At 34.9% G+C, this 14965-nt stretch overlaps 1 protein-coding gene across 1 annotated transcript; it reads right to left on the bottom strand.

Annotated features, from left to right (window-relative positions):
- marchf9 (membrane-associated ring finger (C3HC4) 9) lies at positions 1-13027 on the bottom strand. Its single transcript, XM_077218728.1, has 4 exons — positions 11532-13027; positions 3601-3756; positions 3290-3482; positions 1-1029 (listed from the first exon to the last, which is right to left on the bottom strand). The coding sequence occupies exons 1-4, from the start codon at positions 11874-11876 to the stop codon at positions 695-697; spliced, it is 1029 nt and encodes a 342-aa protein (XP_077074843.1). The 5' UTR covers positions 11877-13027; the 3' UTR covers positions 1-694.
- Positions 13028-14965: the final 1938 nt, after the last annotated feature.

The raw sequence follows: 14965 nt of genomic DNA, 5'->3' as shown, positions 1-14965 counted from the left end.
GCAGATGAATAGTAGTGTTTATTCAAACGAGCACCATTCTGAATAAAACAAATTCATCATGTCCATGTGTCGAGGAGGCATAAAACTCTACCCTCATGCAAAGGTCACTGTAAAATGTACAGGTATCTTTATTGCAAAGAAGATCAAATTATTTTAAATGTTTGTCTTTTTATTCTCTGTTTAATCTTATTATGTCTTATTGCACCCTCCCCTTTGATATATTTTAGTATGTAACAATTCGTATCTCATTTCCCTGGTTATTGTGTCGTGATCGTTTGGTTATGGTTGGCTTTCTTGCTGTGTCAGAAGCATCCGTAAACATCATATACAATAGGTCCATATGAGTCGACATATACATCACATGTCGGTGTCACTTCATGTACCATTCTCCCTTAGAAAATCAAAACGTTTTAAAAACCGCATTGATAAAAAAACAACACCAGCGAGGAAATCGAACTAAAAATGCAATAGTGTGCTAGATCATGAGAGTCTCGCCAATAGAAACTCCAGGTATTAATGGCGCCAATGTCTTACGCATTGTTCGTTGCGCTCCCGTCCGTTTAAAAAGTCGAAGTGAGACGTTATGCAAGGAAAAATCGCGATCATCCTGGCATCGCGAAACTGTCTTTTCCAGGAAAAGGCGCTTGGAGCCTGAAACGCGGTGGCATCTTTTTCCCCCCTCTCCGGTCCGACCTCATACGGTCGTGACCCGCATGACCACCTCGCGGTTGGTGGCGGTGCCGAGCCGCGGGTCGCTGGGCCGCAGTTGACTGAGGATGTGGAGGATGGTGTATCCGCAGTGGTGGTTGAGGATAGTCCTTAACCTGCGCACTCGCTGGCCCCCCCTGCTGCCGCTGGCCAGGCCGTGCGTGTTGCTGCGTGAGCCGCGGTTGCCCGCCTTACTGCTGGAGCTCAACGGGTCTCCCAGGTCCTTCGCCTTCTCATAGTTCAATACTTTCCACTGCTGGTTTACAGCTTGCCATCGCTTGAAGATTCTGTACACGGATGAGCCCTCGTGGATTATTAGGCCTGTGTGGAATTATAGATTAGGGGATGTTACTTATTGATTCGACAACACTTTACAAAAAAGTTCAATTGTTTAGGCTACATGAGAAAATGCACTATCATGAACTAACAATGAACACGATTTCTAACATCATTTATTCAACTAGGACTAGGTTAATAATATTTTATAATATATATCACATAAATTAACCTGAGTTCATGTTATTGATAGTATATTAAGATTAGTGTAGTATATAAAAAATATATAGTTTAATTATTTTATATGCATACATAGTAACATTACATAACCTTTATGTTATGTAATGTTACTATATATCATACATGTAACATGCGTTACATAAATTATATATAACAAAACAAAAATTAATTACTTTTTTAAATATTACAATTATGTTTATATAAATTAAACTTTATATACTATTGTAATATATTTTTATGTAAATGATTATTTACATGATTTATTTAAATATTTAATTTAATTATTTTGTATTAATTTGAATATTACTATCAATAACTTAACTGATGTTCATTCACAATATAGGCCTACTCAAACTTGTAATATTATTAATATAACATATTAAAGTGTAGCCTATTAGTGTTTTGAAATTATCACCAAACCAAGATTAATAAATGCTTAAAAGTATAGTTCATTGTTAGTTCAAGATACCTAATGCTTTACTATATTAAAATTATTACAAATTATATATACATATATAAGTGTGCATATAAAATTCTATGAACATAATTTTTAATAATATAAAAACAATTTTACATAATATATTGCATAAATAAACATCAGTATCATCAGTCCATTTATTGTTAACGAAAGTATCATGAACGTTATTAACAATAGTATATTATATTTATACTATTTATTGTTAAAAAAATACATATTGTTTCATTGTAATGTTAAAATATATCAACATGTGTAGAAATTAACAACCATCTAAACATGGTAACCATATATCATTCATTGTTAGTTCAAGATACCTAATGCATTAACTGTTAGCAAACCTTATCGTAAAGAGTTCCCTTAATTTTCCCATAACAAATTTACATTTACACATATCCAGTCATATGCAAATGTATGTATATATTCAGGGGTGCACATTACTGGTACGCAGGTACGCATGCGCGACAAAAATCAGGAATGCGTAATGCCACTTGTGTTACTACGCGCCTTGGCGTACTTAAAGGGTAACTGCCGCCAAAATGCAACCTAGGGTCTTTTTGTTAATCTACTCTAGGCAAACTTTCGTTTAAAAGCATAATTAGAATGGAAATGCCACTTTAAAGTTTGACCGTATTTTTGTTTTCGGTCAATTTGCCTTTTGAATGGGAGAGCTAGGGGCACGTATATGATAGCATCAAAAATCGCTATATTTAAAACACTAAGAAGGCTCGACACAACGTGAAACTTTGCTCGAAGAATCACCAGGGGCTCTACACATGAACTTGATCATTGAGAACATTGTTTGTGGACACAGAGTTTACTAAAAAGAAAGAATTTGAACAACTCACTGTAGCTGTGTGCGCTGGCATTTTGTCAGTCAAAAATAGTCGATCTCCGAATGCGAATGAACTGACTCAGAATTTTAGTCTTGTTTCTTATACGAGGATCCTTTTTCAAATACAAGGTCAATATTGTTTTTCACTTATGACAAAACAACAAATTATCCGTGAATTTATATGGAACTAAGCTTTAGGAGCTTTCCGTCTTTACTCTCCTCCCTTTTAAGTTGCATTCGGAGATCGACTATTTTTGACTGACAAAATCGCATACCGGTTGACAGCTACAGGTTGTTCAAAATTCTCCCCATGAAGTCTAAACAACACGATGGAAACTAAACAATCAAATTACACTTCAAATACATTTTTCCAAAGATGTTTTCTGTATTTTAGGTAGTTTTTTCACGCTGATGTAAATTTAAGTGCTCGTATAAAAAAAAAAAGTTTGGTTTTTAGTTAGTTATAAGCTATAAAAACGGGAATGTGACGTCATGATTGACAGCTGTGATTGACAGCTTCTACACTGATGAGGAGGACAGTGAGGAAGAATGCACTTATTAACACCACATTACATGGGGTGAGTACCAAACACCATCTCCTGGTACTCACCCGAGTAACTCACTGAAAAAGTTATGTGCACCCCTGTATATATTAGTCTATATTTAGTATATATACGGAGTCAAAAAGAGGTCCTAAACGTTATAAAAACAAACATGTGTTTGCACTGATCTATCCATGGGGTTGTGTTTCCCACCTATGCACACGATGTCCATGAAGCCGTACATGCCGTAGCAGATCTGGAAGAGCAGGTCCTGGCGCTGCCACTTGGCAGACGGGCTGAGCGAAGACCACACCAGCCACGAGATACTGGCGATGAGGAAGAGTGAGCCCAGGATAATGGCGGCAATCTGCACCTTCTCGATCACCGTCAGGGAAATCGCCTGCCACTGAAACACAAACATTAAAAAAAACACTATAAGATGACATTTTCTTGCTTCGCTAGTAGAAGCCTATAAATAGAGATGCCCTGACCCAGATACTTCACAAACGGTGATGAGCAGATACCTGCAGCGGGTTCTTGGTGCTGATGGCCAGGACTTGGTACTTGAAGTAGCAGAGCTCACAGCTCCAGGATCCTCTCTCACTGATCCAGCGGATGAGGCAGGGCTGGTGTGTGCAGCGCACGGAGCCGTCGCAGCGGCATGGGCTCAACAGCTCCCCCTGCAGGCAGGACAGAACACAATCAATACTATTGTGATTAATCTTCCTGGACCTTATGCACCAGAGAAACAACAGCGCCGCCATTTTTAGAATTTTGTCTTTGAACTTCCGTTTTTGCGGTAGCTCTGTTTATTTCTATGGCATCGCTGTTGAAGAGTGATCCAACAGCTGGTGAAGTGGGTTTACTTATTGTAGAGTTAAAGGTGCATTGTGTACTATTTCTGAGGATCTATTGACAGAAAGGCAATATAAGATCCATAACTATGTTTTCAGTGGTGTATAAAGACCTTAATACACCATAATGAACCGTTATGTTTTTATTACCGTAACTTTTGTTGGTTGCAATTCGTAACCTCACCACTAGATGCCGCTAAAATCACACACTGCACCTTTAACTATAGTTATCATGAGCTTTGTAATGTTTGAAGCGGATGTCATAACAAATGTCAGTAAGACCGGGAAGATTTTAAAAACGAGCGGTTCTTTCATAAATCTGTAAGATCTTGCCTTCATGCTGTGGAAATACAAACCCGGAAGACAGAACACAGCGAGCAGCGCTGAAAAGAGGCGGAGCTACATCAGGTCTATTGTGGCAGGAAAATATGTTTTGTCAGTCATAATAACTTTCTCTGCTTCTGAAATAGCCTCTTTTCTGCTGGTGTCACCAAGGGCTGTGAGTAGGAAGAAATATAATTAGCCAAAAATATCATAGCCTAGCTATTATGATCCAGTCAAATCCCGATCAACACAATTAAGTCCAGACCTGCATTATTTCCAGCTGCATATTCAGTTTTACTTGGAAATGTAGACGTGAATTTAACTGGAAATGCTATGGTAACACTTTATTTAACAGGCGTCCTCGTTACATATGTTACATGTAGTAATAATTATAAATTATGCATAATTACATGTAACTAACCCTATTCCTAACCCTATAGTAAGTACATGTAGGTAATTATTATTACACAGTACTTAAAATTATAATTGCACTGTTAAACGGACACCTTAAAATAAAGTGCAACCAATGCTATTATATTTTTTATTTACTATTTTTCAATAATTAAAAAATATGGTCACACTTTAGTTTAGGGTCCAATTCTCACTATTAAATAACTAGGTAAACTCCTAATTACTGCTTATTAATAGTCAGTACGGTAGTTGTTAAGTTTAGATATTGTTATTATTAAGGGATGTAGAATATGGTCATGCAGAATAAGGCATTAATATGTGCTTTATAAGTAGTAGCCTACTAATAAACAGCCTAGGATAAATATCCTAGTAATATGCATGCTAATAAGCAACTAGTTAATAGTGAGAATTGGACCCTAAACTAAAGTGTTACCAAAATATGAACACTCTAACATTCAAAAGTTTGAGGTTGGTAAGCATTTTTTTAATGTTTTTAAGAAAAATTCTTATGCTTACATTTATTTGATCAAAAATACAGTAAAAACAGTAATATTATGAAATATTATTACAATGTAAAATATCCATTTTCTGTATAAATATATTTTAAAATATAATTTATTCCTGCTATAGCAATGCTGAATTTTCAGAATTTCCAATCTTCGGTGTCACATGATCCTTCAGAAATCACTCTAATAGGCTGATTTGCTGCTCAAGAAACCTTTCTGATTATTATCAATGTTGAAAACAAGTGACCTGTTCAACTGACCAATCAGAATCAAGTAACCAAGACATTTGTGTAACAAAACATTACAGATGAAACTTTTTTTCCTGTTTTATATTCCGGCATATGCCTAACATAAACAATCATTCTGATTTAATTTCGTCCAGTGCTTCCAAACAAAGATTGTTTGGTTTCCAGAGTCTCAGATAATCATGTGAGCGTCCAGTGGGATCACAACACAACACATCTGCTGAAAGCCTCTATGTGTTTTACATTCCTGACATCGGTTGCCTTCTAAAGCTGCATTACAGCCGCAGAACCAACAATCCTCATGACTGGACTGCCCTCCAGGACAGTGCTGTGGTCCAGTTGATTTACGTAAATGAGATATTACTCATGAACCTGTCCGCCGTTACAAATGATAAATCGATCCCGGACACAGTGTGCATGCGGCTGCTGACGTGAGCTTTGGACTTCAGACTTATGAGCGTGTGGAGGATCTGAAGAGTGTGCAGTTAAAAGACGGGTGAGTTATTCTCTCCTCTACTTCTCCAGACACTCAATCAATACACACCTCGGAGAGTCCTGCAGCTCCAGGATTGCTGGGGAAAAAGCTTTTGAGAAATTTCATTGGGAAAGCAGCAGCTTTTGCAAACTGTCACTCTGGTGCATTCTGTGGTTGCTATGCGGTTGCTAGGCTGTTGTCAACAAAGGAAAAGCTTTCCCTGCAGTTTTCCAGCAAAATAAAAGCTTGATGGTTTAATGTTTGAAAAATAATTAAGACAGCTATAAATATGTTGTTATTATTATTATTATTAAATACAAATATTAAACAAAATAATAAATATTAATGTTGAAATATTTAACTGTAAAATAAGTATGTACCTTATTTTAGTATGTATATTATACTATTATTATTTATTATTTTTGCTGTCATTATTTTTATTACTATTCTTTTATTGCCATATTGATAAAAATATTAAACAAAATGATAAATACTATAATATTTCACTGTGAAATAAAATTGAGTATATAAAAAATATTTATAAATATACTGAGTGTATATTATTACTACTAATAATAATAATAATTATTATTATTATTATGTTGATATAAAAATAAAAAAAATTATAAATATTACTAATGTAATATTTTACAGTAAAATAAATATACAGAATATATAATACGCATAATAACACAAATAATTATTATATTATTATTGCTGTTATTATTATTAATATTATTATTGTCATATTGATATAAAATATTAAACAAAATAATACATAGCCTATTACTATTATAATACTTTACTGTAAAATAAAAATATATAATAATAACAATAATTATATTATTAATATTGTCATTATTATTACTATTTTGTTTTCAATGATATAATAATATTATTCAAAATAATAAATATTACTATTGTAATATTTCACTGTAAAATATAATGGGGTATTTAAAAAAAGTTGAGTATTATATAACTATTAATATTATTATATTTTCATATTGATATGCAAATTGTGCAGCCCTACAAACAAGCACAGCAAACCTGTAGCCTTTTATTGCATTTGTAATTTTTTATCAGAAAAAAAAAATGTACCCAGACTTTGCAGCCCTAACTAGCATGTGCAATTTTCTAGAAAAATAATATCTAAGATTAGGGGTTTGTTCAAATCCTCAACCCTAAGTATGAGCAAGAACCACTAATAATACAGCATCCAGCAAAACCACTGAAAATGAAGAAACCATGAATCAACTAACATTACAGATGTAAGAGCAGCATTTAGAGAGATGCCAAGAGAGCATTCAATAGATCCAATGTGAATAACAAGTGGAGGATAAAGAACAGGATGTCCAACTGTCTGTGGGGCAGAGATAAAGGACTGTAAGAATGATATAATCTTTAGAGAAAGACTGAATGGCTTCTAAAGTACTCAGGTACTGCGGCATAAAAGAAGAAAAAGGAGGAAAGCAATCTGTGGTCATTAATTGCATCGATTCTTTAACTGTGGTTCCAGCGTGTCTAAATGCAATTTTGAGGTGGGACTAGAATGAGAACTACTTTAAGCTTAATAATCACTATTGATTCTGAGAAGAAACACAGATTTATAATGTGTTCATCTCAATTTGTCTGATAAACACAGAAGCAGGCCAGTAAAGAGATCAGGCTTTTACTAGTCGGCCCCGTACGTGAAAAACAAACAGTTGGATCTACTGTGTCCACAATAAAAATCTGAAATATATATATATATATATATATATATATATATATATATATATATATATATATATAATTAATTAAAAGTTTATTATTATGAGTCAATTAAAATGTATAAAAAAAAATTAATTTATATATATATATATATATATATATATTTTTTTTTTAATTTCATTAATTACATTTAAACTTAAATGAATAAAAATAATAATAATTTCAATTTTAATAAAATAAATAAATGTAATTAATTTGATTGTGGAAATAAATATTTAGTTTGAACATTTGAATGTTAATCACATAAAATGAATACGAAATATTTAATTTATGGGTTGTTTTCTTGCTTCCATTAAGGCACAATCACACTGGAGAAAATGGTCATCAGGTCTGGATCATATTAACTTGTTGCTGACAATCAAATGGTAATTAATGTATTATTTTCTCAACCTTTCACTTCTATTCTAATTCAAAATCTCAAGTTATGCATCTAATTAAGAATGCAAAAACAGAAGCATTTTCACCCTTGAACCCAACGGTATCTCTCCCGCACATTTCCCGTCAAGTTCTCCCGTACAGTTGACATCACGAGTCTGTCCAGTCTGATCAATGTGAGCGTTACGATACGTGGACCTAGATGAGTCACACTGTGCTTTTAAAGTACAGCCTGTCGTCCTCTTGTTGTTTCGGTGTATCTAGCTGTTATCAGAGATCCGAGGCCAGATTTGGTTCAGCCAAAATCAAGCAGAAGCTCTCAGAACAACCAGCCTAACGTCTCTACATCTGTAAGTAGCGCTCAAATCATTCTCTCCACATAGTAATCATGAACAAAGAGCTTTGTTTCATGTGTGAAAAGAGACGCCATCATCATGGCAGATCACGATCAGTGAAATATTATTAAAAATCCCTCTCAGCTTCATCTGATTAGAGGCCGTATCAAGCACAAACACATCAAAACAAATCATTTTTACATGTTCCAGAAGCTCTGAGTAATGAGGACTGATATCACACGTCCCCCTTTCATGTTTAAAGCAAGGTCTATCATTCCTGGAGCTATATATTTGCATTATCATCCATCTATACAGCAGTGTGCGATTTGAAACGTGACATCATTATGCAGTCGGGTCGTGAGCCAATAACCTTAACCGCAAATGCTGACTAATCACTAAATAGAGATGTGAAGTCAAAGGCAGCAAACAAGGAACAAATATTATAATCAAATTATGTATGTACGAGTTCATTTAATGGTCATAAGAAAAAAAAGAAGAAAACACAGCATTGTAAAATAATATTGAGTATTTACGAAAAAAATTACATGGTTATTATGATTTTGTTGTCATATGGATATATAATCACACATTTTTGGCCGAGCACAGCAAACTTTTTAGTCCATTTTTAATCACAATTGCAATTTTTATCTGAAAAACTGCAATTAAATTTTTTCCCCCTAAATCGTACAAAATAGCACGTGCAATTTTCTAGAAAATTATCTTGAGCTGTGATGTCAAAGGGTGCAAACAGGGAAAAAATATTCTAAAATATTGTATTCTATTAAATATTGTTTATAAATTATATAATAGTGCATTTAATTTTTTAAGAACCTCCCAAAACAGAATTATGCATTGGTAAAATATCTACAATAATATAGTACAAATATTTTAATACAATTAAAAATTCAGAAAAATATACAGCTAATTTTAACTCGACACCAATGTAGAAATATTTGTTTTTATTCGTTTTTTTTTTTTTTTCAATGAAAGTCAATGGGGTCCAATGTTGTTTTAGAGTACAATATTCCTAAAAAAACAAAAAAAAAATCTTTTTTTTTTTGGCACAAAGTCATGTAGGTTTGGAACAGCTTAAGAGTAAGTACATGATAGAATTGCCATTTTTGGTTGAACTATCGCCAAATGGTCCAGTTTGGACCATGACCATCTAAACAATAACACTGAATGGCAGACTCACACAGACCCTAAAATCCTGACAGTGAACTCCTTATGTCTTTATTCTAGTGTCTGTTTTTCTTCTGTCAGGCCGGCACTTTCAACAGCTCATTAAACACTCTACCTGAGAGGCAGGCTTACACACTCAAATGCATCTCGCATTGAAAAAAGACACCGAGGCTGACATAATCAGATGGACTGCCAGATGGATTGTGTTGGTACATCACTAACATCTCTCCATATTAGCTAATGACTTCGGCTAACTTGCAGCAGACGAGCTTTACAGGTTTCGCACATCTGTTGTTTCGAAGCTTGGCTGCTGACTAAACATCCATCCCGTGTTCCGCCTATACGATCCAAATAAAAACGCACGCTGATTTATCCATGAGAATCTGATTACACTCATACAGACGTTCAGCATATCGGATGTCAAATCACGCAGGTCATCCATCATGCGATATAAAACATCGCTCATATATGACCAACATCCTTTTTGCTCCAGAACATCTTTACCATTAAAAAAAAATTAAGCAAGATGTACTTATTATTGTTTTTCCAAACATTTCAGTCTTCAGAGCATGTGAATCCAGCTTATATGCTGTGTGAACAACTGTCTTTGCATTGCAAATGAATCAGCCTCTTTAACACGCACACTAGGATCGATACATTTCCACACAGAGACGTCTATTGCTCATAAAAAAGCAATCGAGAGGTTAATTGTGTGGACATATTGAACCTGTAAATCGACACGCTCCAGTGGCATACCTGTATCCCATCAAAAGAGAAATGCATTGTGGTCATGTGTTGCCGGCGGTCTTTGTTCCGTGAGCTAAACATGTTGCCGATACTTCACCAACAATTTCTTGCAACTTTCAGACTATTTACATGTTTTATATTTATTGTAAGCAAGCAATACTACAGAACAATATTAATAAACACAATATTATGCATACTTTGTGGAACTAAATGCATATTTGCAGAAATAGTTAAGCCGTGTTCCAGTTAAAGTTCTCGTGATAAAACTATTAGACTGCACATATTTAATACCAAAATATTTTTCTGCGTATAATCATTTTTTATTATTATTATTATTATTGTAACAAATCATATTAAAGTGTTCGGTTACACTTCGTTTTAAGGTGTCTTTGTTAATTATACATTTAAGTACTGAATAATATTAAGTAACTACACATACTTACTATAGGGTTAGGATTAGGCTTTGGTTTGTTTTAGGGTTAGTTGCATGTAATTCTGCATCATTTTTATTTTTACTACTGTAACTGCATGTAACATATGTAACAATGACACTGTAAAATAAAGTGTTACCAAGTGTTCATGTACATAAAAATATATATATTTTGGACAAGTGCATAATGCAAGGAGATATTTTGGAGTGCATAATTATATTTAAATTATATGTCAGTGCATTGACAAAAAATGAGGGTAACATTTAATTTTACAGTGTCCTTGTTACACGTGTTACACGTAGTTACAGTAATGACTATATTATGAATAAATACATGCAACTAACCCTAAAACAAACCCCAATCCTAATCATAACCCTATAGTAAGTACATGTAGTTAATTATTATCACACAGTAGGCTACTTAAATGCATAATTACACTGTAAGATGGACACCTTAAAATAGTGTATCATGTTACATGCTTTTACTGTAGTAATAACTATAAATCATGTATAATTACATGCAACTAACCATAAACCAAACCCCAGTCCTAACCCTATAGTAAGTAGGCCTACATGTAGTTACTTATTATCACACACACAGTACTTAAATGCATAAGTACACTGTAACAAGGACACCTTAAAATAAAGTGTAACCAAAATGAGCGATGCTGATGAACATGTACTTTGTGGAGCTGTAGTGATTTACAGTAACAAAGAAACAAGTAACAAAATAGCAAATATGGCCATAATAAACTAAAGCAAGTACACACACATGCCTTGTTATTGTGGGAATAAAGGTACCTGCTCGGGCCCTTGGAAGCAGATTCGACACTGGGGTGTCCTCATGCCGCTGGCCGTGCTGCTGGTTAGGCTGACCGCGTCCAGGCCCGCCTGCAGCTTCGGGTCTTTCTCCTCAAACGCCAGGCTCCTGGGCCTGGGGTCGCTCCCGTAGTATTCTTCCTCATCATCGCGGCTGGAGCAGTCAACGAAGGGCGGCCATCCGCAGCCGCCCATCCCGAGCCCCCTCATTCTGTCCGAGCGTCTGGTCGGCTCTGCGTCACTGTCGGAGCGTCGAGAAGAACCGGATCGCATGAAAACCAGCACCTTCAGTTCGTTAAAAAACATGCGGATCCGGTTCTTGAACATGTTTGACTACATGTGTGTGTTATATGGGTGAAACGAAATTGTTTAATTGTTAACAGAAAAATATGATTGTATATGATGATTATTATTGTTGTTGATGTTATTTTTATATATTGTTATTAGTATGCATTATTGTTTTGATTTGTATTGTTGTTGCTATTGATTCGTTTAGGCCTGTTATTAATATTTTATTCGGCAGAAATGCAGTTGCTACCCTAAAGCCTCAGAGGAAAGTGTCCAAACCAAAGGTAATTGGTCAGAAAAATCTCTGTGCTTGTTGTTTTCCGTCTGATGGCATGTATGTGCTTGTTAGGGCCGATGTTGTTTCTCTAAATGTTGTTACAATCATCACAGGTCGACAATAATAAGCCTATGGTATTGCAGTGAATAGCCAGCAACGCATTGTTTCAGCTCTAAAGAGATGTAATTTTCATAAACTCCCAGCAACCCAAAGCCTGGATGCACGGATGAGAGACGAGGAAGATGCAAAATGGCATTTCAGAGCATCACTGCCACATACAGTCATCGTCGCGGATGCTTCAGCATAAAAACATAATCCAAAAGAGCTGGAAGTGGGATTCAGGTGCAATCCTATAGTTTTGTTTATTGTTCATCAGAGGCATCATGACGAAGCTTTCACATCATTTCCTTGTGCATCTCCCCATTGACATATTCCAACGCCACCTCCCATCCCGAACACTGAGCTCAGAAGAATCCATTAGGTTGGTGTTTTAAAAACAGCAATAATAATAATGGGAGTGTTGGCTGAGGAGCAGTGTGGAAATGCCAGCATCTCGTCTCCATTTGAAGTTCATCACCATCCCCCTCCCGGCCCGATATGGTTCCTCGCCACGTTCACGTTCAAAGGAAGATGGAGCTTCCAGAAAGGGGAAAATAAAAGGCACCGTGCGCAGATTCGCCTATTTTCCTTCTTCGCGGGGTGTAATAGTCAGTCGGAGCGGCTGATGCTGTGGATCGTAATGTGATGGGGATGCTGAAGCTGATGCTGCTCCCCTCTGATTCATCCTCGAAATGGACGTTCTGCCGTGCGCATCAACACACGGCCCTTGTTTCCAAGGCGCGCTCTCGCCCAATCAAAATGATTCATTTACAAGCGCCTCTCTGCCGTGCGCGCTCCTGCTCGAGTCTCCCGTGGGAGAATCCAAGTGTGCAGATTTTTGCCGGGCGCCGCTGTCCAAGGTGCTGATCTCTAGCCGTGACGTTTCCCCTACGTGTCAAAGAGACGCGGGAAATATAGATGAGTTTAATGGGTCATTCATTCCTGCTATGCAACACAAAGTGGAAGAATATTTATAAAGATCAAACTATAATTACTCAAGCTCAGGCAACTTTACGCGAGATAAAAGAAAACTAACATATGAAAGGGTCATAAAAAATGCTCTGCATAGCAGGATTGACACATGACATAAAGTTAGGCTTTAGCTGAAGGGTCAGCTCTCTAATGCAGTTTATTGATTGAGATTCTTGTCAATTTTTGCCTTACCAGGGCAGCCCTAAAAATTGATCTTTCACACTCCGCCATTACATTTATTGCATACTGTGTTAAGCTAGGACCTAGAAGAATGAAATGGCAATTGTTTCTTTCATTACTGCCTATTTGATGTACTGATACTGATACAGATTTACAGCTACTGTGATTCGTAAATTTACAAATATCAAAATTAGTCATCTAACATAAAAGTTTGATATCAGTTTTGTCGAATCGATTAATCGCGATTAATCACATCTAACAAAAGTTTGCGCTTATATATGTGTTAGAGTGTCATTTAGATTAATCGTGATTGTTTACATCTAAAAAAAGTTTTATATAATATATGTGTTAGTGCTGTCAAATTGATTAATCGTGATTAATCACATCTAACATAAAAGTTTGTTTATATGATATATTTATAATTATATTTGTGTATGTGTATATATATATATATATATATGTGTGTATAAAATGTGTTTTATATATATTATATAAAAACAAACTTTTATGGTAGATGCGATTAATCACGATTACTTGATTTAACAGCCCTATCAAAATGCAGTAAATAGCTATTATTAAACAGCTGAATATAAAAACAAGTTGCATTTATTTTAAAGACATTATTTTAAAGCACATAAACACTTAAAAAAACATTGTCATTTGTTGTTATAAATTCTTAAAAAGTTTAAAATAACAGGTTTAACTACGGAACAAACAAAGAAACTGACTTCATCCACTAAAAATCACTGCCACAGTTAATTTAAAGCCAAAATAAATAAAAAACGTAAGTATAAGGTTAGTTGACTAAGATGTCACTTGGTTTGATATTATGTAATTTAATAAAATGACATTCAAACATTTAAAAAAAAGAAAATTCTGTCATTTACTCACCTTCATGTCGTTCAAAACCTATATGACTTTCTTCTTTGGAACACAAATACTTATGGGGCTATACTGTACATAAACATACTTACATAATTTTGATTAATCCTCATCAGTTATAATGGACAGTGAGTCAGACTGAGCTGTCCTCTCTGGAAGCAGATCAATCTCAAGCAAATCAGCACAGACATATTGTTGATTTATTGTTATGGCATTAATATGCTGCACAGAGGCATATAGTGTGTCCGTTTTGCACATCAATAATTGAACTGGAACCAAGTGAGTGGACGCACACACGTTTTAATACAGACAGATACGTCCTGGGAAATATTTATATGATAAAGTTTTAATACCTTGTTCTCACTGGTGAACACTAAAGAGACACTAAAGATGCAAGGCAACTGATGGGCTTTTCACTAGCGAAACTATTACATACGTGGTATACTAAACATGCAAATTATTTATGTTTTGAATAATAATAATAATAAAAAACTTTTAAATAATACAGTAAAATAAAATTGATTCAAATTGTATTATATTTAACCATTTATTACAATTTAGGGGAAGTAGGGTGTGTGATGCCATTTCTTTTGCATATATGTTTATTCTATGTTTTGGTTTAAGGAGTTAGGGAAGTTGCGTTGTATTTTTCTTTTAATGTGATTTTTTAAAACATTTTTAGGGAATTTAGAGGGTACTAAACTAGTTATTTTTGTTT

Source organism: Siphateles boraxobius, unplaced genomic scaffold (assembly GCF_051911475.1).
Source record: "Siphateles boraxobius isolate OS27281-9 unplaced genomic scaffold, OSU_SipBor_1 77, whole genome shotgun sequence".
Taxonomy (NCBI): Eukaryota; Metazoa; Chordata; class Actinopteri; order Cypriniformes; family Leuciscidae; genus Siphateles; species Siphateles boraxobius.
Note: the sequence above shows the minus strand (reverse complement) of the source record. Positions and strands in the feature narration are given on the sequence as shown.